The sequence below is a fragment of the Poromitra crassiceps genome (assembly GCF_964638095.1).
Source record: "Poromitra crassiceps genome assembly, chromosome: 2".
Lineage (NCBI taxonomy): Eukaryota > Metazoa > Chordata > Actinopteri > Beryciformes > Melamphaidae > Poromitra > Poromitra crassiceps.
Window position 1 is genome coordinate 96,354,218 of NC_139624.1, and position 27,930 is coordinate 96,382,147.

At 46.2% G+C, this 27,930-nt stretch overlaps 1 protein-coding gene across 1 annotated transcript in view; it reads right to left on the reverse strand.

The window, feature by feature from the left end:
* osbpl8 (oxysterol binding protein-like 8) overlaps positions 1 to 27,930 on the reverse strand; it is a 275,193-nt gene that overhangs the window by 53,488 nt on the left and 193,775 nt on the right. The window contains exons 7-17 of the mRNA XM_083632091.1: positions 27,719 to 27,820; positions 25,678 to 25,881; positions 22,692 to 22,776; positions 17,926 to 18,091; positions 15,542 to 15,767; positions 14,181 to 14,365; positions 8,474 to 8,555; positions 8,268 to 8,366; positions 6,896 to 6,992; positions 5,268 to 5,366; positions 2,673 to 2,770 (exon numbers count right to left, since the gene is read on the reverse strand). Of these exons, the coding sequence (XP_083488217.1) occupies positions 2,673 to 2,770; positions 5,268 to 5,366; positions 6,896 to 6,992; positions 8,268 to 8,366; positions 8,474 to 8,555; positions 14,181 to 14,365; positions 15,542 to 15,767; positions 17,926 to 18,091; positions 22,692 to 22,776; positions 25,678 to 25,881; positions 27,719 to 27,820 (1,443 nt within the window). The remainder of the gene's footprint in view (positions 1 to 2,672; positions 2,771 to 5,267; positions 5,367 to 6,895; positions 6,993 to 8,267; positions 8,367 to 8,473; positions 8,556 to 14,180; positions 14,366 to 15,541; positions 15,768 to 17,925; positions 18,092 to 22,691; positions 22,777 to 25,677; positions 25,882 to 27,718; positions 27,821 to 27,930) is intronic.

The following is a 27,930-nucleotide window of genomic DNA, read 5'->3' on the forward strand; positions in this document are numbered from 1 at the left end:
CTCGGCCAGGGATCGAACTCACAACCTCCCAGTCTCAGGGCTGACACTCAAACCACAAGGCCACTGAGCAAATCAAGTGGGATTCAGCGTGTTGTGGTGCTACGTGAGTGGGATCCACAGAGTACCAGGCAGCCAGCTGCTTCTGTGTGGAGCGGAGCGGACAATCCGATGCATGAGTGCTGCCTGCCCGCCTGGAATCTCCGAAGGGAGACCCCTTAGATAACGTTATCCTGGAATGCGAGTTTAACGAGCCAGTTACATTTCTTTGCATTCTTGGACATTACCGTTTGCTTTATTTTGTATGTTACAGACAATTGGCCAAGTTAGTAGCCTAGTTAGTTTATGGGCTAGAAATTCTGCCAGATTACAGACACTAGGCGCCATTTTCTGCTTCATTTGGAGGATCAAATTCTCCTGAAATGAAGATTGATTGACAGCTGCCATGTAAAGTAAAGTAAAGGTAAAGGTAAAGTCCCACTGATTGTCACACAATGTGTGAAATTTGTTCTCCGCATTTGACCCATCCCCTGGGGGAGCGGTGAGCAGCAGCGTGCGCCGCGCTCGGAAATCACATGGTGATTTAACCCCCCAATTCCAACCCTTTGATGCTGAGTGCCAAGCAGGGAGGCAAATGGGTCCCATTTTTATAGTCTTTGGTATGACTCGGCCGGGGATCGAACTCACGACCTCCCAGTCTCAGGGCGGACACTCAGACCACAAGGCCACTGAGCTGGTTGTGTTATCATGTTGTGATATGATTGGTTGAAATGGGGTAGAAATTTGATAATACTATGTGACGTCAGCAAACTGTAGATTACTGTTATGCCCGGTAAGGTATGGCCATGTATCACCCAGGTGCGATACATTATCGATACATTGGCTGCCGTATCGTGATACCACATTGTGATCTTTTGCATGCTTTTTTTCTGTCAACTTAATTCTTTTGTATCCTTCCTTTAAACATGTTGACTTCACACGTGAACAAGCTGCAGTCAGTGTGTGTTAAAAAGGCAATATGAAGTCTGCACTTTGTTCTACATTGTCTCATGTCAATTCTACGAATAAATACATAATTCCTGACGTTTCCTTTTTAGTAGTGTCCTCTAGAGAGAGAGGATGAACAGCCAGGAATGGGTCTCGCGCTGCTTTTGCATGCTATAATAAAGCTGATAATGTACAATTTGATTCAAGAAAAAATAAAAACTTTCAGAGTACATCACAAACTGTCCATTTTGCTGCAACTCGACAGTGCTGCTTAATCCAGGACCTTACTTCCTGGAACTCTTGAGAGTAAAAAACTGGTCCATTGGAGTGAATGGAGATGTCGCAACTCTTCTCACACGGCTCTGCTTTTTAGGGCTATCTTTTCCTCTTCAGTTGATGTATCGCAGATGAAATTTCTTTGCAATGTATCGATTATCGCAGAATCGCTGTATCGTGATACCATCGTTACTGAAAGCCGAGTATCGCAATAGTATCGTATCGTGAGTTACTCGGCGATTCCCACACCTACTAAACAGTATTTTAAATGGACATGAAGGTGTTTCTCCCCTCTGTGTACATGTACTGTACTTATGTGTACTGTACCTGCCGCTAGATCATGAAGGAGTGATGCAGATGAGTGTGTGAATGGTGATGCGGGGGGTGGAGAGGGAGAGGGATGGTAATGGCATGGGATTGGTAATGGCAGAAAGAGAGCGAGACAACTTTTTACCCCTCCTACAGGTGTCCATTTTGTTGGTTTAAGAATACACAAACAGTTCATTTCCGAAAGGTGAATGGAAGTTCCTTAGTCAACAGAAAAGTCCTATCCTTCTGCAAGGGATGCACGATATATCGGCAATATCAGGATCAGCCCTTGCTAGTCATTTTTAGTATATCGGTATCTGAGCCATGTGCAAAATAACAGCAATGTTAAGATTGGTTATCGGTATTGGCCGAAATCTTCATAGAGGAAACAATGTGGTAAATCTATGATTTATAGCAGGGGTGGGCAATTATTTTTCCTTGGGGGGGCCACATGAGAAACCCAGATTGTTGCCGGGGGCCAAAAAAAATCATTCCGTAACCTATACTTTTATCACTAGATTAAATCACAGAAAACATGCTGTGCACTTATTCAGCATTTATTATATTGAAAATCACTCCAAACAGCCAATTTAGGTTATCTGGTGATTTTCTTTTTAGCTTCATACTGTAAGTAGTGTGGTTTGTTTTAGACAGTGACTGCACTGACGATAGTCCAACTAGGACTGAAACGTTTGCTTTGTCTTGTCTATAGTTCTGTGTGCGAGTCCTCCACTGCTTGTTATTGTTTTAGACAGAACCATCATGGTTCTGGCCCCCGGGCCTCATAATGCCCAGGTCTGATTTATAGGCTCTTCCAAATGTTTTGGAAATAAAGAAAGGCATTACTTGACAGTGATTACACATGTATTTCAGTATCATCATATCAGATCCACATCGGTAAATATCGGTTATTGGCCATAACAGCAATGTTAATAGTTGTCGGTATCATGCAAAACGTTTATATCGGTGCATCCCTACCTTCTACCAACCAAGGACTGAAGTCGTCAACTATTCTTGAATAAGCACCATCATTTGAAAGTGAGAAGTGGAGGCCAGTGGTGTTGTGTGTGGGTGTGTCTGTGTGTGTGTGTGTGTGTGTGTACCTTGAGTTTGAACTCGAGCTGCGCGCTGTAGCCTGTCTTCTCACAAGTGATGGTGATCTGACCAGCCAGCTCCAGAGTCATGGTGCCATACAGGATGCCTGCCACACACAAACACACACAGAGTCATGGTGTCATACAGGATGCCTGCCACACACAAACACACACAGAGTCATGGTGTCATACAGGATGCCTGCCACACACAAACACACACAGAGTCATGGTGTCATACAGGATGCCTGCCACACACAAACACACACAGAGTCATGGTGTCATACAGGATGCCTGCCACACACAAACACACTTCAGAGTCATGGTGTCATACAGGATGCCTGCCACACACAAACACACACAGAGTCATGGTGTCGTACAGGATGCCTGCCACACACAAACACACACAGAGTCATGGTGTCATACAGGATGCCTGCCACACACAAACACACACAGAGTCATGGTGCCATACAGGATGTCTGCCACACACAAACACACACAGAGTCATGGTGTCATACAGGATGCCTGCCACACACAAACACACACAGAGTCATGGTGTCATACAGGATGCCTGCCACACACAAACACACACACACAGAGTCATGGTGTCATACAGGATGCCTGCCACACACAAACACACACAGAGTCATGGTGTCATACAGGATGCCTGCCACACACAAACACACTTCAGAGTCATGGTGTCATACAGGATGCCTGCCACACACAAACACACTTCAGAGTCATGGTGTCGTACAGGATGCCTGCCACACACAAACACACACAGAGTCATGGTGTCGTACAGGATGCCTGCCACACACAAACACACACAGAGTCATGGTGTCATACAGGATGCCTGCCACACACAAACACACACAGAGTCATGGTGTCATACAGGATGCCTGCCACACACAAACACACACAGAGTCATGGTGTCATACAGGATGCCTGCCACACACAAACACACACAGAGTCATGGTGTCATACAGGATGCCTGCCACACACAAACACACACAGAGTCATGGTGTCATACAGGATGCCTGCCACACACAAACACACTTCAGAGTCATGGTGTCGTACAGGATGCCTGCCACACACAAACACACACAGAGTCATGGTGTCGTACAGGATGCCTGCCACACACAAACACACACAGAGTCATGGTGTCATACAGGATGCCTGCCACACACAAACACACACAGAGTCATGGTGTCATACAGGATGCCTGCCACACACAAACACACACAGAGTCATGGTGTCGTACAGGATGCCTGCCACACACAAACACACACAGAGTCATGGTGTCATACAGGATGCCTGCCACACACAAACACACACAGAGTCATGGTGTCGTACAGGATGCCTGCCACACACAAACACACACAGAGTCATGGGGTCATACAGGATGCCTGCCACACACAAACACACTTCAGGGTCATGGTGTCATACAGGATGCCTGCCACACACAAACACACACAGAGTCATGGTGTCATACAGGATGCCTGCCACACACAAACACACACAGAGTCATGCTGCCGTACAGGATGCCTGCCACACACAAACACACACAGAGTCATGGTGTCGTACAGGATGCCTGCCACACACAAACACACACAGAGTCATGGTGCCGTACAGGATGCCTGCCACACACAAACACACTTCAGAGTCATGGTGTCGTACAGGATGCCTGCCACACACAAACACACTCAAGCTCCCAGATGCTCCTGATAGCCTCCACTTTTACCACTGGTTTGCCTCTCTTCTTTTTCTATAAAATACACCGTGGAGCAGTGTTCATTTCGTTGACTAAAACTCAAGCTAAAACTACACTAAAACGACCCTTTTTCACGAATGAAAACTAGACGTTAACAAAATAAAAACAAAGTTGTGATGACAATGAGTTTGGAAATTCTAGAGAAACATTTATCGTGTAGAAACTAGCATGATAACGCTTGCCCTTGCACTTGCACTGGGCATAAGATATGGTCCAGAGGGTGGAAGCCTTTACCGACCTTTACAGTGAGCGTAGGGCATGTTCATCACATAGTCCTCTCTGACCTTTACAGTGAGCGTAGGGCATGTTCATCACATAGTCCTCACTGACCTTTACAGTGAGCGTAGGGCATGTTCATCACATAGTCCTCTCTGACCTTTACAGTGAGCGTAGGGCATGTTCATCACATAGTCCTCACTGACCTTTACAGTGAGCGTAGGGCATGTTCATCACATAGTCCTCACTGACCTTTACAGTGAGCGTAGGGCATGTTCATCACATAGTCCTCTCTGACCTTTACAGTGAGCGTAGGGCATGTTCATCACATAGTCCTCACTGACCTTTACAGTGAGCGTAGGGCATGTTCATCACATAGTCCTCACTGACCTTTACAGTGAGCGTAGGGCATGTTCATCACATAGTCCTCACTGACCTTTACAGTGAGCGTAGGGCATGTTCATCACATAGTCCTCACTGACCTTTACAGTGAGCGTAGGGCATGTTCATCACATAGTCCTCACTGACCTTTACAGTGAGCGTAGGGCATGTTCATCACATAGTCCTCACTGACCTTTACAGTGAGCGTAGGGCATGTTCATCACATAGTCCTCACTGACCTTTACAGTGAGCGTAGGGCATGTTCATCACATAGTCCTCTCCTCGGTTCAGAAAGCTGAGCCGCGCCTCCCCGTCCAATATGGCCGACAGGGAGTTTCCTGAAAACACGTAAGACACTTGAATGTTAATTTCCAATGCAGACAATCATCATCGAGGGGCTTCAATGGCAAAGCAACCTAACTACTGTCTGTTTAGTTTGTGTCGGGAATGTCAGACACTTTTTGAAATGCTGGTGTTTTCCAGCCGTTTGTGTATATACAAGAAGTCAAAAACACAAATAAGCAGAGAAAATAGATATTAAAATATATAGAACGACCAATGTGAGAGCTGTATTTTCAAATCGTCATCTCTGGTGTTGGCAGTTTATTTTTGGAGGGAGATAAAAAAAAAGCGGAACGCTGGATTACTAAGGTAGTTCTATAACACAATGTGAATAATCATGACTAAATATAATAATAGAATCCAGATATAACTCATATCTAATTTTACAGTAGGCTGGTAAACCAGCCGGTCACGTGAACTCACATTTCATTTGGTTCTGCGGGACCGTCTGGCCTCAACTCTGGGAGGGCTTTCTGCAGAAACTGCAAAGCAGTCGGGCCAATCAGCGACCCGCCTTCTAACTGACATCGTAACCGGCCAATCAGAACGTCTCGAGCAAAACAGTAGTCTCGGCTCCCAGACGTTTGGTGAGCGGATAGAGACTGAGAACTGAGTCTAGCAAAACAGTAATGGCCGCCTCCTTGCCTGTCCGCCTCGAGGAGCAATGTCAATGTTCGTCTCGTTTAAACAGCCATAAAGTGCAGTTATTGCAGAAATAGACTCAATTACAACAATTAAACAAGTACAGGAGTATGCAACAGCGGAGTTTCTCGGGGCGGAAAATATGTTTTTTGCCGTTCTCCAGAGTGGATTTGGGTTTGACTGGATCCAACGCTGATTGGCTGAAGGAGTTGTCTGTCAAGGCAAGTACACCCGCCCAACTTCCGCCCACCGCAAAGACTGTTGTGAAGGCTTCAGGCCAGACGGGAACGAAGAACGAAATGAAATGTGAGTTCACGTGAATGTTACAGTACAGTAGGTGCCAAATATATATGTCAATTGGATTGTGTCTCTACAGTAATAGGTGGACATGATGTGTGGCAGAGACCATGCTTCAGTAATAGGTGGACATGCTGTGTGGTAGAGACCATGCTTCAGTAATAGGTGGACATGCTGTGTGGCAGAGACCATGCTTCAGTAATAGGTGGACATGCTGTGTGGTAGAGACCATGCTTCAGTAATAGGTGGACATGCTGTGTGGTAGAGACCATGCTTCAGTAATAGGTGGACATGCTGTGTGGTAGAGACCATGCTTCAGTAATAGGTGGACATGCTGTGTGGCAGAGACCATGCTTTTTGAATCCTTCAGTGTCCTTAAAACATGTTCAAATTAAAATTGTATGGACACCCGACCAAACCGGGGGCTTGAACCTGCAACCCTCGTGTTGGTTGGCAGGGAATCTACCGCTACACTACCCAGACAGCCAAACCAAATAAATGTTAAGGTTTTAGGGTTACTTGCTGGTGAAATGATCTGGATTTCAATTGTGTGTGTGTGTGTGTGTGTGTGTGTGTGTGTGTGTACCGTAGAATTTGGACTTGGCCAGGATGCTGCCACTGAGGCAGAATCCGTCCTTCCTGTTGCTGACGTAGAAGGCCGACACCGGTGGATGATGGGATACCTGTAGGGAGAGCGCAGACAAACCCACTCAGAGAGGCAAATACAGCTCACGACAAAATGATCTGTCTGAAAAATAAACAGTCACCACTTTTGAATGGGAATTATCAGTGAGAACAAATCTTTGACCAATGGGATCGCTTTGCTGAAACTAAACGTATATGCGGCTGAAAAATGAAGCCAATGCCGAAGTGATTGGCATTTGGGCCAATCACGGCCCAAATGCAGGCGGCGCTGTGGCTCTGTGGGAAAGCCCTGGTCTCATGCTGTGGCTCTGTGGGAAAGCCCTGGTCTCACGCTAGCTACTGTGGCTCTGTGGGAAAGCCCTGGTCTCATGCTAGCTGCTGTGGCTCTGTGGGAAAGCCCTGGTCTCATGCTAGCTGCTGTGGCTCTGTGGGAAAGCCCTGGTCTCATGCTGTGGCTCTGTGGGAAAGCCCTGGTCTCACGCTAGCTGTTGTGGCTCTGTGGGAAAGACCTGGTCTCACGCTAGCTGCTGTGGCTCTGTGGGAAAGCCCTGGTCTCATGCTAGCTGCTGTGGCTCTGTGGGAAAGCCCTGGTCTCATGCTAGCTGCTGTGGCTCTGTGGGAAAGCCCTGGTCTCATGCTAGCTGCTGTGGCTCTGTGGGAAAGCCCTGGTCTCACGCTAGCTGTTGTGGCTCTGTGGGAAAGACCTGGACTCATGCTAGCTACTGTGGCTCTGTGGGAAAGCCCTGGTCTCATGCTAGCTGCTGTGGCTCTGTGGGAAAGCCCTGGTCTCATGCTAGCTGCTGTGGCTCTGTGGGAAAGCCCTGGTCTCACGCTAGCTGCTGTGGCTCTGTGGGAAAGCCCTGGTCTCATGCTAGCTGCTGTGGCTCTGTGGGAAAGCCCTGGTCTCATGCTAGCTGCTGTGGCTCTGTGGGAAAGCCCTGGTCTCACGCTAGCTGCTGTGGCTCTGTGGGAAAGCCCTGGTCTCATGCTAGCTGCTGTGGCTCTGTGGGAAAGCCCTGGTCTCACGCTAGCTGCTGTGGCTCTGTGGGAAAGCCCTGGTCTCACGCTAGCTGCTGTGGCTCTGTGGGAAAGCCCTGGTCTCATGCTAGCTGCTGTGGCTCTGTGGGAAAGCCCTGGTCTCATGCTAGCTAGTTCTGCGTCAAAAAAAAGGGGGAAAGATGGCGACGGTCCAAACGCCAAATTGGAGGCTTCAGAACTGAAGTCCACAAACCAATGGGTGATGTCATGCTGGCTAAGTCCATATTCTTCTACAGTGTATGATCATGGCCCATCTCGTGCAGTGTGGCTGTTACCTGCTCTGCGATGTAGAAGGTCTTGCTGCTGGTCTTCTGGTGGAGCCACATGCAGCGGTACATCTCTCCAATAATGGGGTTGTAAGGCTTCTTCAACCCCTGTGATTTGGAAACCAAGATGGAAAATGTCTCAATGATAACATATTAAATACAGAGTATTATGTAGACATCTACATGTGCTTTCAGCTAGCCAGCCTCATCCTGACCTGTGGCTTCTTGTAAAATCCAGAGATGTACCACTTCACCACCTTCTTCATGCGGTTGTAGGCGTTCTCTTCCACTGCCGCCCTGAGAGGGAAACGTTACAGCCACAGCTTAGACTAGACTCCTGTACAAGTTACTCAATGGATAGAGCATGGCCCCAATAGAGAGCCGCAGGAACGACTCCGGAAATCATCTATGCTAACAGTGCTGATTCTTCACTGTTTTCGCCTATGGGAGTTTTGAATGGGTTTTTGGCACGATGCTTCTAATAATCTCTCTGGGCAACGCTGGCTTAATCAAACGCGAACCAGTGTTTAGTAATATCATCTTCACACACGAGGACCACTTTTATAAGTGTTGAAGCTTTTACGTGCCGTAAAAAGGGCGGCTAGCTAGCAAACGGCTAAATGAGACTACACTGTTGAGTCGATGGGGATATACAGTATACGTCAATAACGTCACCACTTCAAAGGACGAACACGGAAATTCTCTTTCCCTCACCTGGTTCAGCCCGTTCAGCCCGGGGTAATCAGTGCACACATCAACAACAGTCCAGGTTGAGTGCTGACGTGATGTGGAAGCCTATGCGACAGTGTGTAGTTCTGGATTAGCTTAGCTCGAGCTATTTACTTCTAGGGCTCGCATTTACGCTACAAAACGCATGAAAGTGGTCCTCATGTGTGAAGATTATCCGACTGAACTCTGGTTCGCGTTTGATTAATCTTGCGTTGCCCAGAGACCGTATTTGAAGCATCGCGGCAAAAACCCATTCAAAAATCCCATAGACAGAAACAGTGTAGAACCAGGAAGTCCGGGACTTCCGCGTTCTGACTACAAAAATACGTCATCCCTGCGGCTCTCTATAGACCCTTCTCACGGGGGCCATTTTGTGTCGAAAAGGCAGGGTAAACACAGGTGCAAGCAAAACACTAATGAGGGTTTCAAACTTCCATGATTGGAATTTGGAACTCACACTCATGGCCTTTTTCCATACAGAACGCTGGCTTCGCACGGCTTGGATTTGTGTTTCCATTATACAGTAACAGGGCTTCGAAGGTGTGTCTTTAATGACGCGCTTGTCGTCGAGACGCAGAAGTAGCAGCAGCAGTATGGCTGTGTCAAGAGTCACAGCTGAAACGGTGGATAAACATTGCATTTCTGTTTCACTCCTTCAAAATAAAATGAAAAAATAAAGTAAATGCCTTTCGTTAGTTTGTCGGTGGAAAACATGTAGTAAGAAGGAGTAGCAGCAGGAAATGCTTTCATCAGCTCAGCAGTAACCGAGTAAAGGGTCAAATGAAGCAGATATGTGAAAGTACAAAAACACAGGAGAGAAACTCAACTTCAAACCACAGAGATTCAGTTAGAAGCTGCAAAAGTACTGAGGCTTTTCAAAATGTCTGTCTCTCTGCTCTCTGCACAGACATAGTTTGGCTCCGCTCTGAGGGGGAGAAGGGGAAGCGTCATGGATGCAAGCGGGCAGCCCGCCTTTTTGTTTTTTGACCTTTATTCCTACAGGGGGAGTCTCACTGAGAGCAATAGAGAGCCGCAGGGATGACGTGTTTTTGTAGTCGGAATGCGGAAGTCCCGGACTTCCTGGTTCGTCATTGTTTCTGCCTATGGGATTTTTGAATGGGTTTTTGCCGCGATGCTTCAAATAAGGTCTCTGGGCAACGCAAGCTTAATCAAACGCGAACCAGTGTTCAGCCGGATAATCTTGACGCATGAGGACCACTTTCACGAGTTTTTAACTCATTGAGTGCCAGCCACTTTTGGAGAACGGACGCTCCCAGTGCCAGAGTTTTCAGAGCGTTTTCAGTGATTTCTCGAGGCCCACAGAATATTGTGTGATATTACTATGTAAACACCGAACACGCAAAAAGAACAAGGAGACTCTATTGTATCATCAGCAAAAAAAAGTTTATTGATACCATTTTCCGTTCTTTAGTTATGAGCCGGAGAAGATAGGTTGTTTTCAGCGTTTTCAGGCATTTCAAATTATAAGCTGAGATATTCAGCCTTTTGTGAAATGCAGCATTTCAAGCACATTCACTGACTCTAGATAATATTTTCTGATGTAGTGATGTGGTGTAGTTGTGTCCTGCCCTGCGTGCCCCACCCCCCTCCCCCCCCTCAGCTGAAAACTCCTCCCCACACTAGTAACACACAGCCTCGCACCAAGCGTCTATTTTCGGAATGCTTTTGGTGCGCCGCCTCCCAGGCAGCGCAACATGGAGAAGCCACACGCGGACTGCAGTGAAAGGTTTGGCTTTTCAGTGTCGCGCTGCTGCTTTTCTAGCGGCTAATCATGTGGAGAAACTATGCTGACAGACAGACAGAGGCAGAAGGACTCAGTTGTGTGCGCGGATTGACTGTGTTCGCACGCACCGTCAGTTGCAGCCAGAACAATCTACATGGCTCTGGACTGCAGCATGAGCGGGTTCTCTTTGATCAAGGCTATTTCAGGCTGTGTATTCCTGACATTTCTGTAATCTGGAGAGCACTGTCGCCACCTAAGGGTTCTGTAAAATAGGTTATAGACCTCCAATAGCTACTATAGTTGTACAGGAGCTGCGGAAGGCTTTGATCGACGTCCCACCGTCAAAAAACGCATTGGACGTCGAAGGACGTCCGTGGCACTCTACGTCACTATTTAATTGGACGTCGAAGGACGTCCATGGCACTCAATGAGTTAAGCGTAAATGCGAGCCCTAGAAGTAAAAAGCTCGTGCTAAGCTAATCCAGAACTACACACAGTGTCGCATAGGCTTCCCCGTCACATCAGCACTCAACCTGGAGTGTTGTTGATGTGTGCGCTGCTGTGTCACTGATTACCCTGGGCTGAATCAGGTGAGGGAAGGGAATTTCAGTGTTCGTCCTTTGAAGTGATGACGTTATTGACGTATAATATCCCCGTCGACTCAACAGTGTAGTCTCATTTAGCCGTTTGCTAGCTAGCCGCCCTTTTAACACATTCACTGCCAGCCGTTTTTTTTTACTGTAGGTAGCTTCTGCCAGAGGTTTTTTTTGAGGATTCTGGCTCATCTTTCAAGAGCCGAGGATTCTTTTCTGCTAAGATTTTGTGAACACAAAATATCTCAAAAGAACTACGGTAATAGAATGTGTGCTTTCTCTGTCTAAAAGAGTTAGTTTGTAGAGTTAGTAGTTATGTAGATATTAGCCGTTGAGTACAGCATGGTTTCAGCGTCTGAGACTGAAAGCTGAGATAATCGCAGTTTTGTGAAATTCAATCAAACAGGCAGAACAGTCACTTTAACCATTTATTTTTGGCATCAGTGAGACATCAGACATCTAAACAATATAGTTCTGAACCCCCTCTCCTTCAAACTCCTCCCTCCGTGGGCGTGTCTCTGGTGGCTTTCAGCAGCGTTTGTCACAAGCGAGTTTTCTGCTGCTGCTGCTGCTGCTGCGAGTTTGAGCAGCCTCCCTCCCTGGCGGCCCCCTCGTCGGCGAGTCTGGATGGGGCTGCTCGTTTCTTGGGTTTTCGGTTGAGAGCTTTGATGAAGCTTTGTGCGATTCTAGGCTTTATGCTGCGTGTTTCAAAGTGTGTTTTGCACCCAGTCTATTTTTGGAACCCCCCACCGTTGTGCGCCCGTGTGCACCAGCGCGAAAGCGTTTTCGCCTACAGTATGAGAATGAGGCTCGTTCGTTTTCGGTTGTGAGCTCAGCTGGAATGAAGCTGCTTGCGATTCCTTTCTGCTGGTGTTTCAAAGTGTGTTGCACCCATAATCTATTATGCAAATTTGCAATCCCCCACCGCCAGCTCCCAAGCGCGAAAGCGAAAGCGTTTTCGCCAATCCATTTTCATGAGAATGGCTTCCTCACACTGCTTTTTGCTTGGCTTCCTCTAGTCTGGAGAGCACTGTCGCCACTTAGTGGGTCGGTGGAATGGGTTGTACACGTTCGGTGGCTCCAATATTTATATAAGAGATGTAAAAGGGTTAGATCAACGTCCCACCGTCAAATTTTTTTTTTTTTTTTTTGACGTACTGTATCAACTCGTCATTGGCAGTCAACCGTTGGATTTTTTTTGACGTATCAACACGTCAATGGCAGTGAACGTGTTAACGGCACGTAAAAGCTTAAAAACTCATAAAAGTGGTCCTCATGTGTGAAGATTATCCTACTGAACACTGGTTCGCGTTTGATTAAGCTTGCGTTGCCCAGAGACCTTATTAGAAGCATCGCGCCAAAAACCCATTCAAAAATCGAACCCGGAAGTGTTAGCATCGATGTTTTCCGGACTCGTTCCTGGGGCTCTCTATGCTCTCTTTATTCCTACAGGAGTCTCACTGAGAGAGCCCTGTTCACATTCACACACACATTCATAACTGGAAGCTGCCCAGTACAACCACAGTCTGATCTGCTGGCCACTGAGCAGCTGGAGCAGTTGGGGTTAAGGGCCTTGCTCAAGGGCACCTCAGTGGTGGTAATGAGGGAGGGGCAAGCGCTGCCTTTTCACTTTCCCCACCCAGATTTATCTTGCCGGTGCTGGGGATTGAACCGACGACCTTCCGGTCACAAGCTTGCTTCTCTAACCTTTTAGGCCACCACTGCCCCGCTTGGAGGCGGGTCTGACATGCTTTGGCCTCACTCTGGAGGAGGTCCATCACGGCACGGCTTGGTACATACATCCTTTGAATGGAAACCTAAATCAGCGTGGTATGGCATGGCGCGGTATGGCATGGCACGGTATGGCATGGCACGGTATGGCATGGCGCGGCGCGGCCAAAGTTGTCAGTGGAAAAAGAGATGCTGCTACTGTGTGCACTACATTAACATTGTTTATTTATTTATGCATGTATTTATGCATTTTCGTTCTCTCTCAGAAACAAGGAGATGCTAATAAATGCTGTTAAAGTGAACTAACATTTTATTTCGTTTTTATTTGTTTTTTTTTACACAGTTGAGTTTTTTGATAGCCTTTGTACATTTATAAGCAGACACAATGCAGACAATAACATTAGTGGTAAAATAAATCTTCATTTAATTCAGCGATTTTGTGTCGCATCTGTTATTGTTTATTTCATCAGACAAAGAAAATGAAAAACTCATATCGGTCGACCTCTACTCTCTTCAATCCCAATTCTGCCATGTCTATATTCTCCTGTCTTTCCATCCTAGTGGCCAGTAGCAAGTTCTAGTTGTGTTGTTGTATTGTGAGACACGTTGGATCAAAGCACCCATGTGTCCTCTGCTGTGGTGGAATCTGTCAGGCGACTAGAACTACACATATTCAGATCACTACAGATCACCGTCTGATTATTCAGTGGAGCTAAATCAAGAGACACTATCAGACAGTGAACATAAGCAATTCACCGTGATAACATGTCTAAAGATATTGTAGATTAGATTGTTACAGTAGATTGTTGAAAAGGAAAAGACCAATTGGACCATTGGTCAAATCCAACGGATTGAAAAAGTAACAATAATAGTTCATATAATAATAGTCAAGCTCAAATGAAAAATGACCTTTTTTTTCTATTTTAGATCACAGTCCTGGTTATTCAGTGCACCTGTACCTGTGTCACGTTGAAGGTTGGGTTCACCCAGGCTATTCGAACCCAGAACCTTTTTGCTGTGAAGCAACAGTGCTAACCACTGAGCCACCAATACATACAGACAGACAGGACGTGGAGTCTTACTCGGACAGGAAGTCGTACAGACAGACAGGACGTGGAGTCTTACTCGGACAGGAAGTCGGCGTGGTAGTAGTAGTCAGAGAGTTTGTCAAGAAAGGACCTTGGCTCCAGGATGAATGTGGGCAGCACCACCTTGGAGAGGTCCATGCCGGGTCGGACCTGCTTCAGCAGGGTCCAGATCAGAGATTTGTTCTCCTCTGACACCGTCTCTGTCTGGGAGGCTTCACCTGCCTGAGAAGGAGACACACAGCTGCAAGTTAGAGACATCCTCCTTCACTTTCTTTGATACCGTACATATACAGAGACTAAACACTGACATACTACATACAGAGACTAAACACTAGGGGTGTCACGATACACTAATTTCACGATACGATACGATACACGATATTGGTTTCACGATAACGATACGATACGATATTTTAACAATATTCTTTTTAACAAAAGTAAATCATTTTTATGTATTTATTTATCATTTATTTAACCATGTGAGTCCCGTTGAAATCGAAACCTCTTTTCAAGGGAGCCCTGGGAAAATACTGGAAAAATAGTCTTTCATTTGAAATACACAAAATACAAAACAAATGCTGTTTTTGGAAATTGTTATTATAATAACTATAAAACAACATGGAAGATAATGCTTCTCTTGAATGTGTCACACTGTCACACACTAAATGTTTGTTGCATGGTGAAAGAAAAATAAAGTATACAATCTATTTCTTAAATAACTCATGCTCAATGGTCCCTAAACTTATGTAATCTTATGTACCCCTTGAGCTGTTTTGCCATGCCAGTAGTAGTCTACCCCCTCACTCATGCGTGTTGATTCTACTAAATTTGTTGTATTATTATTCAGGAGCAAAATTTTTTTTTTTTTTTTTTACGATATTTTTTTCTGACGATACGCATATTGTGAGGTTTCGATATCGCGATATATCGTGCGACGAAATATCGTGACACCCCTACTAAACACTGACATACTACTTGTCACTTGATGTTCTAGACATCGCTAATCTAACATAAAAGAATAGTGTACAACACCAAACAATACAAAATACTTTGTGATGTGTGACTGTGATGTGTGATTGTGATGTGTGATTGTGATGTGTGATTGTGATGTGTGATTGTGATGTGTGATTGTGATGTGTGATTGTGATATGTGATTGTGATGTGTGACTGTACGATATGACTTGTGACCTGAACAGATGTCCACAATATCACAGTTCACACAACTTGGGAAGAACGCTCTCTACAAATGCACCACAAGTTCTCTGCATTCTTGGATTTGTTGCCTTGGTATAACAGATTTACCTATTTTGGAAATTTCTGTAAAATACTTTGATAAAATCTCAGTCTGAATAAATGTGCCTCCGTCTGTCTGTGGTCCATCTGTCTGTGGTCCCCTACCTCTCCCAGCTCCTCGTGGGACTGCTCCAGGTAAGGGGTTTCCCGCAGGTTTTCGTTGGGGTCCAGGTCGATGTAGGAGTCGTCCTGACGTTCCGACGTGTCACTGTCACTCTCCTCGCTCTTCTCCAGGCCTTCCGGGTCCGACTCCTCGTGATCCGGCTCGCCCTCCCGGTCCGACTTGTCTGAGTACAGGTCCGGGTCTTTGAACTGGTCGCTGTCGTTGAACCTGGCGACAAGGTTGGATGGGGTGACAAAAAAAATGCATGTTTTGAAAGCTGGTAAGTAGTTTAAAGCTGGTAAGTAGTTTAAAGTGGTACTTCTGATTTTTGGAACCCGAACCCTATTTGCTACTTACCAATGATGATGTTGACTGGTTGAGTTCTTTCTCGTCACAGTCCATGCTGTTCCTCATACTAGCTCCACACACCAGTACGCTCCTGTCTGTGCAAGCTGACTGAGGCTCACTGACATGTCCTCCACAGTGCACACAAAGTACATTTCAATGAGCCTAAGTCAACTGGCACAAACAGTTGCATGACCCCATTGACCTTGTATTGGTTTGTGGCTATCTGGAGCTAGTATGAGGAACAGCACGGATTGTGCTGAGAGAGGAATCTACCAATCAACATCAACATTGGTAAGTAGCAGTCGGGGTGGAAGGGAACTGGTGGGAATAGCGTGATCCTCCCACGTGCTACGTCCTGCCGGTGAAGCTCCCCCTGTCATTTCACTTCCTCAAACCTATGCACCTAAGGGACTGAGCAGTAATTGTTTTTTATGAATTATAACGCTAACAATAGGTTTTAGAATCAAGCTTGAAAAATAGAATACTACTTGATATGTCTTCTGCTGGAGCAGGCTGTACCCACTGGAAGCCCTGTATGTTGTGAGTCCTCAGCAGCTGTACTCACTGGAAGCCCTGTATGTTGTGAGCCCTCAGCAGGTTGTACTCACTGGAAGCCCTGTATGTTGTGAGTCCTCAGCAGGTTGTACTCACTGGAAGCCCTGTATGTTGTGAGTCCTCAGGTTGTACTCACTGGAAGCCCTGTATGTTGTGAGCCCTCAGCAGGTTGTACTCACTGGAAGCCCTGTATGTTGTGAGTCCTCAGGTTGTACTCACTGGAAGCCCTGTATGTTGTGAGTCCTCAGCAGCTATACTCACTGGAAGCCCTGTATGTTGTGAGTCCTCAGCAGCTGTACTCACTGGGAGCCCTGTATGTTGTGAGTCCTCAGCAGGTTGTACTCACTGGAAGCCCTGTATGTTGTGAGTCCTCAGCAGCTGTACTCACTGGAAGCCCTGTATGTTGTGAGTCCTCAGCAGCTGTACTCACTGGAAGCCCTGTATGTTGTCAGTCCTCAGCAGCTGTACTCACTGGAAGCCCTATATGTTGTGAGTCCTCAGCAGGCTGTACCCACTGGAAGCCCTGTATGTTGTGAGTCCTCAGCAGCTGTACTCACTGGAAGCCCTGTATGTTGTGAGTCCTCAGCAGGCTGTACTCACTGGAAGCCCTGTATGTTGTGAGTCCTCAGCAGGTTGTACTCACTGGAAGCCCTGTATGTTGTGAGTCCTCAGCAGGTTGTACCCACTGGAAGCCCTGTATGTTGTGAGTCCTCAGCAGCTATACTCACTGGAAGCCCTGTATGTTGTGAGTCCTCAGCAGGTTGTACCCACTGGAAGCCCTGTATGTTGTGAGTCCTCAGCAGGTTGTACTCACTGGAAGCCCTGTATGTTGTGAGTCCTCAGCAGCTGTACTCACTGGAAGCCCTGTATGTTGTGAGTCCTCAGCAGGTTGTACTCACTGGAAGCCCTGTATGTTGTGAGTCCTCAGCAGCTATACTCACTGGAAGCCCTGTATGTTGTGAGTCCTCAGCAGCTGTACTCACTGGAAGCCCTGTATGTTGTGAGTCCTCAGCAGCTGTACTCACTGGAAGCCCTGTATGTTGTGAGTCCTCAGCAGGTTGTACTCACTGGAAGCCCTGTATGTTGTGAGCCCTCAGCAGGTTGTACTCACTGGAAGCCCTGTATGTTGTGAGCCCTCAGCAGGCTGTACTCACTGGAAGCCCTGTATGTTGTGAGTCCTCAGGTTGTACTCACTGGAAGCCCTGTATGTTGTGAGTCCTCAGCAGGTTGTACTCACTGGAAGCCCTGTATGTTGTGAGCCCTCAGCAGGTTGTACTCACTGGAAGCCCTGTATGTTGTGAGCCCTCAGCAGGCTGTACTCACTGGAAGCCCTGTATGTTGTGAGTCCTCAGGTTGTACTCACTGGAAGCCCTGTATGTTGTGAGTCCTCAGGTTGTACTCACTGGAAGCCCTGTATGTTGTGAGTCCTCAGGTTGTACTCACTGGAAGCCCTGTATGTTGTGAGTCCTCAGGTTGTACTCACTGGAAGCCCTGCATGTTGTGAGCCCTCAGCAGGCTGTAGAAGTTGATGGAGTGCTCTCCGGCTGTGGCCGCACTGCTCATGTCCTCCTTCCCCTCACGGATCATGGTCCTCTTCAGCAGACTGGAGCACTTCAGTGCAAGCTCCAGGGCATCCATCCAACATCGGCCTGGGAGAGAGGGAGTGGGAGAGAGAGAGAGGGAGAGAGAGAGAGGGAGATAGAGATAAGAGAGGGAGAGAGAGAGAGAAGAGAGGGAGGAGAGATAGAGATAAGAGAGATAGAGATAAGAGAGAGAGAGAGGGAGAGAGGGAAGAGAGAGAGAGAGAGAGAGAGAGAGAGAGAGGGGTAGAGAGAGAGAGGGGGGTAGAGAGAGAGAGGGAGGCAGGGTAATTAGGAACGCACGGCAGGCCAAGTGTAGACAGGCTGGTCCAGATCCAACACGCACACTAACCCTAACCCTACCCACACTCTGTGATGTGAATTTAGATCCAACACGCACACTCTGTGATGTGAATTTAGATTTGTAGCTTCTCAAATTATGAATGATTTCACTTGCCATTTGGTAGAAAAGGTACCTTTAATAGACTGGCAATCGCATCAAAGATTGTGGGCTCTATTTTCCCCCTGGCCTTAAATTTGCGTTTATGGCTGGGCACAGCGCTATTAGTGGGCGTGGTCACACGCATTCCCTAATTTTTCCGTGACACTAAAAGCCAGAGTGCGCGGTGCTAACCATTTAACCACGCCTTTTTAAGCGTAGAATTATTGACAAGTGTGGCCATTGATGATCTCCAGTAAACCAATCACATTCTTCCCTTCCAAGCTTCCGATCCACGGAGCCACTCCAGTCCGGTTGCGGCTGCATGCTGTCATCTCTTCATGCCAATTTGGACATCTCAGCGCATCACAGATCATAGCCTGAATAAAACGATTCAACCTACAGGCAAATACAGATCTGTTCAGCAGGGCTGATGGTCTCCCTGTACAATATTGAACGTTAACTATCGGTGACATTCCTGATACCATCCACTTCCATGATCTTTATATGTTGTAAACACATAACTTTCACAATAGTGAACAAGCCCCCCCACTCGGCTCATTCAGGGCAGGCTTAGTTTTATAACTTGTAGGCTACCTGCTGCTCCTGCACATCACAGCACAGGCTAAATGATGCGACATAAATATACATTATGTAAAGTCATGGCATAAATGTGTTTTTATTGAAAAAGTATGTGTCAAGTAAGCTAAGTCTTGTTGGAGTGGACATCACAGTACAACCGTGTTACGGTTGTCAAGCTTCCCACTTCACTATAACACGTTGTATTTGCAATGGCTATACGACCTGGATGTATGTTTCATTGTATGTATGTTTGATTTTTATGTTTTATTTTGTCCAATATTGAAATGTTCTAGAATTGCATGTTGTGTTAACACATTGAATGCCAGCCATGTTTTCATTCCTGTAGGTAAGTTGTGCCAGGGGTGTTTTTGACGATTCTGGCTCATTTTAGAACAGCCGAGGATTCTTTTCTGTTAAGAATTCATGAACACCAATCATCTAAAAATAACTAATAGAATGTGTGCTTTCTCTGTCTAAAAGAGTTAGTTTGCAGAGTTAGTAGTTATGTAGATATTAGCCGTTGAGTACAGCATGGTTTCAGCGTCTGGAAATTTATTCAGAGATAAATGGCTTTTTGTGAAACAGTCACTTTAACCATTCATTTTTGGCATCAGTAAGACCGTCAGACATTCTAAACAATAGTTTTGAACAGTAATTTCCTCCATAACAACAGGAAACACCCCTCTCATTCAAACTCCTCCCTCCGTGTGTCTTCTCCTCCTTCCTCCTGGCTCTAACAGCGGGCGTGTCAGAAGCGCGTTGCTGCTGCCTGCCTGCCTGTCTGCCTGTCGGGCAAGACGAGTCTGAAATGGATTACTGTAAAATCGCGTCGCCATTTCCTTGAATGGCTTGCTCCCGCGTTGTGTGTGTGTGTGTGTGTGTGTGTGTGTGTGTGTGTGTGTGTGTGTGTGTGTGTGTGTGTGTGTGTGTGTGTTCGCGCGTTGCTGCGCGGCTCTGGGGGGAAGGGATCTCTGTCCGTTCTGTGTGTGTGTGTCCGGGCTTCTGACTGTAAAATCGCCAAGCCATTTCCGCGGGAGGCGGCTGCTTTTGTGGCTTTTGGGTCCCGTGGCTGTGGCTTCTCTCGGTCTCTGTCGCCACTTAGTGGTCGGTAAAATAGATTACACACATGCTCTTGCTCCAAATAGTTATCTCGAAGATGTAAAAGGGGTTGATTGATGTCCCACCGTCAAAAAAAATAAATGTTTATGTAAGACGAGTTAGCTCGTCCTTGGCACTTAAGCGCTGGATTATGTAAGACGAGTTAGGTCGTCTATGGCACTTAATGAGTTAACATAAATATTATTTCTATCTACCACCTAGCCTGCTTAGGCTGATTTGGTTGTTTCTTCTTGTCAAAATTTATTAAGCCCCAATGCATGCTGGGAGAGATGCACATGTGTGTCTGTGTGTGGCGTTTGGTAGGGGAGCCGGCACACTGAATAAGGCCTGGTTTTGAAAAGCGTTAACCGCAAAATGAACGCCGGTTGGGAAGATCGCTTTAGGCTGGTATTTTATTCTGGCACTGTGCCACGCCTCTTCAGCGCCGTAAAGCGCATTTCGGGGCGTAAAAACATGACGGTATCTTCCCCAAACTGACGTGGGACGATAGCGGTAGGGAGGCGTAAAGCGTGTTTTTTGCGTTTAAGGCCAGTTTAAGGCCAGTGGCAAAATAGAGCGTTGTGTGTCTGGAACTGGCCACAAGCATGTTCACTTTATTGCAATAATCATCAAAATAACATAATAATAATAATGCAATATTTTACAACACGCACATTCAAGCCCCCGTATTACCGCCGGACATCCGTCCAATTGTTGATACAGGCACAATGGACCATGTCTGCGGCCGGATTAAGGGTATGTGTACTGGTCGCTGCACTAGCGCCTCCTTTGGTTGGTTTGAGGATGGGGGGGGGCTGTTCGGGGGGCGACAGGAACTGGGGGGGATAGCTTGCGTGATCATCCCACGTGCTACGTCCTGCCGGTGAAAACCCTCGCTGTCAGGTGAAAAAAAGGGGCGACTGCATATGTATACCAGAGGAAGCATGTGCTAATCTACAACTCTCCTCAGATTGGCAGAGGGTGTGGAGCAGCGACCAGCACAACAGGGGGAATTTGACAAAGTACAATTGGGGAGAAAAATCCATGAAACATTTTTATAAAAAAAAGATGATATCTTAATAACCGTGCTGTAATTGCAATTCTAATTGTTGTTGTTGTTGTTTTTCTTTGTATTTACAACTTTCTAGCTCGTTTTGAAGGAAAATATGGCCAAGGCCTGCTACAAACCCACATGAATGTATGCTTTCATCAGTGCAGAGACACAAGCAGGCTAGGGAGTGAAAAATAAAACGGGAGGTGTGGCTAACCCCAGAGATGAAGACAGAGAGTATATACAGTATACAGCAAACACAGGTCGGCCTGGCGGTTAGAATGACGCAATAGTCAGAGGTTTAGTTTCCTACAATCTCTTGTCCAAATGAGCCAGATGCAGCCAGATGCAGACTCTAGATCTGCTCTCTCAGTGTGAGCCGCTCCTGATAACCGTGTCATGATAAGCCAGATGCAGACTCTAGATCTGCTCTCTGAGTGTGAGCCGCTCCTGATAACCGTGTCATGATAAGCCAGATGCAGACTCTAGATCTGCTCTCTGAGTGTGAGCCGCTCCTGATAACCGTGTCATGATAAGCCAGATGCAGACTCTAGATCTGCTCTCTCAGTGTGAGCCGCTCCTGATAACCGTGTCATGATAAGCCAGATGCAGACTCTAGATCTGCTCTCTGAGTGGGAGCCGCTCCTGATAACCGTGTCATGATAAACGGCTGAAGTGTAAACCAGAGCCATTGAAGAGAGGGTCATGCCGACAGAAGTCCAAAGGCTTGATTGTCACGTGACTCACATAGCTCCATTCCAGCATCAACCATAGTGCCAAAGATAGTTCCAGGAAGTACGTGCTTGGCTGTTTGAATGCATAAAATAATGCTATAATAAAGCTGATAATACACAGCTTGATTCTTTAAACGTCTTAAAGCCCCAATCAGTAAGATTTTTGACATTTTTTACTGAAATATAACTGCGTTTTAGTCACAGGACATGGTAGATTGACTTTTAATAGGGAGACCCTCGTCTTTATTTATCCCACACCGCCCTCCATTGGCCAGCCCTCGGACTAAGCAGTTTGTCTGTCACGTCCCGTAGCAAGAAAAAAGAAAAAAGAAAACCATGCGCGCATGCGCTGTACAGCGGAAGCGCTGTGTTCATGAAAACGAGGAAGTAACTCGATTCGGATTTGCTACGAAAATGATGTTTCACGGAACTATGGATTATTATTTCATCACGTGGTGAGTACCCGATGTCACAACATGTACATAGAGCTTCTGGCGCTGTGTTTTGTTGACTTTGAACGGCGATATCGTTATCGATACTAATGCGCGGTGGGCGGAGGGCGCAGTGGAAAACTTACTGAGTGGGGCTTTAACCTTTCAAACAAACGGTCCATTGATTCTGCTGCAACTCGACAGTGCAGCTTAATCCAGAACCTTACTTGCAGGAACTATTGCGAGCTAAAAACTGGTCCATTGGAGTGAACGGAGATGACCCATCTCTTTATGTCTCAATGGTCTCTGGTGGAAAGGAAAGCCCGGCTCTTACCGTCGGACTCGGAGGTGGCGCGGAAGATGAGGTGGCTGCCGGGTAACGGCTGAGTGATGGAGCCCACCGCCTCTCCTTTGGGACCCTGAGGGACAACAAGACATGTTACAGTCAATTCAATGTCTGAAAGTCAGGTTGGTGATGACGCGAAGAATATCGCTTCATTCGCGCTGCGAACATTTGCGTGTCTCGCCTCAGTCTAAACTACTAAGTGTTTCATCAGAGCAGCTGAGAGGGGACAGAGGTAAACTACTAAGTGTTTCATCAGAGCAGCTGAGAGGGGACAGAGGGGACGGAAGCTGCGCGGGTGAAGTGTTTATCCCCACAGTGAAGAGACGCTCCGCACGCACGCACGCACACACACACGCACGCACACATACACACATACACAGGCACGCACGCACACGCACACACACACACACACGCACACGCACACCAGTCGCCGTATACACAAACATTCTGAGAATCCTCTCAGAGAGCTCGTAACTTAGCCTAAAAACTTCTAGCCAGGAGTCTGAGCTTAGGAGTGATTTAGGAAAGTTCTCAGAGCAACTCTGAGGAAGGAAATGACAGAAACTTTGATCTTAGTGAGGAGGTGTGGTTGACCCCGTTGCTAGGTATGACTCATTATTTTAGAAGCTGTGATTGGTTGATCAACAAAGGAAAAAAAGAAAAACACACTCAGTGATAGAATGGACAGTGAAATAAACCGTCATAGAATTTAGTATTAAGACATGGTGAAATTATGAATATTATTTTATGTAATGAACAACTCAAATAAAGTAATAAATAAAAAATAAAATAAAATAAATTACGGTAATTACCGTAAATAAAGTAAGCCAGACTTTAAAAGTAGCTACAAAATGTTTGAACACACAGACTTGTGCAGTATTCACATGCTGACAGACAGTTAATAGATTTATTTATATGTTTATTTGCCATGCTGGTAATTTAAGGGGAAATTGACTCAGCTGTCATCAATTTCCTTGATTGCAATGGAAACACACAGAACAAGAAAACCTAACTGGACGGAGGAGCAATGCTTACTGTTAGCACAATTCAGAGTTTGGAGAATATTTATCCTACCTCTCTGTCTTTCCGCCATTTTCTCCTCTGCTAAAGAAACTCTCAAGCCTCTTAAAAGTCCTCCTCCCTCCTCTTATCAGTTTTCCACCGTAGGAGCTCTCTTAAGGGCTGAGATGTTTTGTGAGTAACTTTTATCTCTACCAGGATCTAGTCCTCTTAGAATTTCATCACTAAGAGCAACTCTTAGTACTAGGAAGCTTTATGAATACAGCCCCTGATTCTTATTCAACTCTTTTCATAAACAACACAAACAACACAAACAACACAAACAACACAAACAACACAAACAAAGGGGGGAAAGTACTTGAGATGAACCAAAAGCACAACTGGAGCAGACAAAAGAGCAGAGCTGAAAACAAAAGAGCGAATGGAAAATGTGTGTGCTGCCAAATATGAAAATGGCCAGGCTGTCCTCTGTCCCCAATCAAACCAAACTGAGCTGTAAAATAGATTTTTTTTAACCACACGTTCCCCTGATGATCTGCTTTTGTTCATTCTAACAGACATTGGTGTTATTCTACTTTCCTACTGAGTTGACGGTCTCAACCACTAGTTTCAAGTCTTCTTCAAATACAGCTTGATGTTCATTGAGTCAATTATGATCCAATTTAGAGTCAAACAGACGATAAAGCAGACTATGCTTTGGGGCATGATTGACAGGTCGACTGTCCAGTGATGGCATGTTCTGATGATGTTAAGATGAATCTCTTTAGGGCCTACTGCACCCCTATGTATACTGCCCCCTTGTGGGTGAAGTATAAAAAAGCCAGCTTCCACAAACTTCAGGTTGCGTATAATAACTGCATGCGAATATTACTGGGGGAAAAACCCAGGTGGAGTAGTGCTAGTGAGCTGTTTTGCAAGGCAGGAGTCAACACCTTTCAGGCGCTCTGGAGAAATCTGATGTACACATTTATTTTTCCACTGAATGCTTCTCAGAATGCAATAATCATGCTGCTGACTAATCCTGGTCTAACGACCAAATTCCACTGAGTCCGTGTTTGGTCCGTCTGCGCTGCGGTACGGCTTCGGAGCCGATACGTTTCCACTCTAATCAATGTGTCAACTCCCACCTACTCCGCTGCGTTGCGTGTCTACTCCGTCCCAGCTCCGACGATCCGGAGCTCTCCGAAGCAGATACGCAAGGCTTCTATTTTTCACGGATGACGGAGCAAAGCCGCAGCAAGTTGGGCGGAGCCAGGCATGGAGTGAACAGGGCAGAGGTGTTTACAGCATTCAATATCAAGCCAGAGGACAAACATGTATGAGGAAAAGTTAATCATTGAAGTGGAAAACCACAAAATAATATATGACACGACACATCCTTTTTACAAGGACAACACCAAGCAAGTCCACCCCTCCTCTGATTCTCCAGTTGGGAACAATGATCTTCTGCCTGTTTGTTGTTGTATTTATCCCACATACAAATTGTCTCGCGCGATTTCACCGCGAGAACTTGTCGGTCTCGTCACTCCAGCTGTCTGGCGGAGTCGCGGAGAGGAGCCGTGACGTGCTCTGCACGCAGCCGGTTAGTGTTGGCGGAGCACAGAGCACGGAGCAAAACCGGAGCACAGCCGCAACGCAACGCAAATGCAACCAGTGGAATCCCGGCGTTAGTGTTGTGATCATTCACACGTCTTAGTGTTGTGATCAGTCACACATGTGGACATCTTGGTATAAGTGCCTTTTATAGTTTTACTGTCTTCTCTAACCCGTTACCGCCATTTGAGTTGTATTGCTATGAAATCGGGAGATTAACGTGAGAAATTACCAATCGGGAGCACAGCGGGAGAAAGTATTAAAAATACTGATCTCCGTGAAAGTGTTGGCAGGTTACATGTGACATGGTTTCTGTGTTTTCCAGAAAAGTCCAGGATATACGTCTCAGTGTTTTGCTGACCTTGACGGCCCAGATGGACTGCTCCAGCGGGTGGAAGAGCTTGAAGCAGAAGCCGTCCTTCTTGGAGGGCCTCTCGATGAGCTCGCAGGCGTTCAGCAGCACCGTGCCCACCCACTGGCCATTCTTGTGGGTCTTATAGATGAGCAGGACACCTGGCTTCAGCACGCACCACAGCTTGGTCCAGCTCTTCAGCGTGCCGCGGATCTGGGTGGATGCACATACACACATGCACACGCGCACACACACACGCACACACACACACACACAATCAACTACGCACCCCATATGATTTGCTTTCCCTTTCCAGGCAAACATGTATGTGGTCACCGCTTTCACTATAACACCGGTGTATGAGAGAGATTCACCCCACACTCAGAGAGGGGAGGCGGGCTCACGCTCTGGTGTTGCCGGAGAAGGGGTGGGGGGGGGGGGGCTTTCTAAGTGTCTGGAGGTCTGGAGCTCATCTGACGGCTGAAACTTACACGGTGTGAGAGCTCACCAGCTGGATGACTAAACTACCAGACAGGAGAGAAGTGACTTGTGTAGGTTTGCAGCACCTGGTGAAAAAAATCCTCCAGGTTTGATTGACTGTCACGAGTCCGTGTTATCAGTGCGTCGGCTGGGCCAAAGCGGTAGCACGAGTAGCACCCTGGAGCTTTTCCTCTGCCTCCATCCTGGGTTTGGTTTTCTGTGTACTCTGGACGTGCTGGAGTGTTTCATAAGGTGAGTAACAGACACATCTATCATATCAGAGTGAAAACACGGATTGAAGTGTTTTCATGTCGTTGGCAGGGAAGCGTCTCATAAATGATGTAAAAACAGGTGAATGGCAGGGAAAGAGTTAAATCACTGAATGCTTTGCCCCATCATATCTGTCTGAGTGGGTTAAGATGTTTGTGATGCCTGCTAGGTCTCTTAGGTCCTCTGAGTCTAACCTCTTGATCATCTCTCTGAGTGGGTTAAGATGTTTGTGATGCCTGGTAGGTCTCTTAGGTCCTCTGAGTCTAACCTCTTGATCATCTCTCTGAGTGGGTTAAGATGTTTGTGATGCCTGGTAGGTCTCTTAGGTCCTCTGAGTCTAACCTCTTGATCATCTCTCTGAGTGGGTTAAGATGTTTGTGATGCCTGCTAGGTCTCTTAGATCCTCTGAGTCTAACCTCGAGTCTTGATTATTTCTAAGGTCAAAACTCATAAGAGACACAGAGAGGGAGCATTTGTTAATTACGCACCAAAATTATGAAACAGAGTGTTGGGGGCTTTAAATCTGTCGACACTTTCAAACTAAATCTTAAAACACATCTCTGTTTCCTTTTCTTTTTTATTGTTTTCTTTCTTTCTTTCTTTCCAGAAATATTGTGAATGTCTGCTTTTATGTTAAGCACTTTGTGCTGCAATTTATGCATGAATTGTGCTATAAATATGATTATTATTATATTATTATACTATATTATTATACACACACACAAACGAGAACACAGCGAAGAACCCCATAGACTTTAAGAGGAGGGAACCCGGTGCGTTGCTAACTAGCGCTAGCTGCTTGGCCTACAAAAGTACGTCATCCCTGCGGCACTCTATTCCAGTCCTACATTCTCTCATAGGACTTCTCATGCTCAAATTAACTTGTGGATTATGAGGCTATGGGAGGAAGAGGTGTGTATCTTAACCAAGATGATAAAGTGTGCATTCTGTTTCCATAGTCATTATTTTTATCAACCAAAGACTAAAGTTGCCTGATATTCTTTAAAAGGTACCATGATTTTGTGTTATCAATTATTACTAACAGTAGATGGTGTCTTTTTTGCCACGTTCAGTTCACACACAGGTTCAAGTTAACTAGTTCACGTTCATAGTTCACAATTCAGAATTTTGAACTAAGTTCACAGTCCCCAAAAATGAGCAGTTCACGTTCATTTCATCCGTTTTTTCTTTTTTCAGCTGCTATTGCTCGAGTTCACGCGTTCACCAAAATATGAGCTTGTTCATCAACGGTGCTCTTTTAGCACAACACACATCATCAGAAGGGACTGTTGAGTCTGACCTTCAGCCAGTCGGCCATGACGATGACGGAGGGGTCGGCGATGGTGCTGAGAAGCTCCTTGTTGGCTCTCTTCTTCTCTTCCCTGTAATTCTTCTTCTGCACCTATAGGGAGCACAGACAGGAAGACCATGCCAAAGATCACACACCTGTGGCTATTAATATGCCACGGTGCATTACACTTGTCACTGTAGTAACAGTGCATAAAGCCAGCA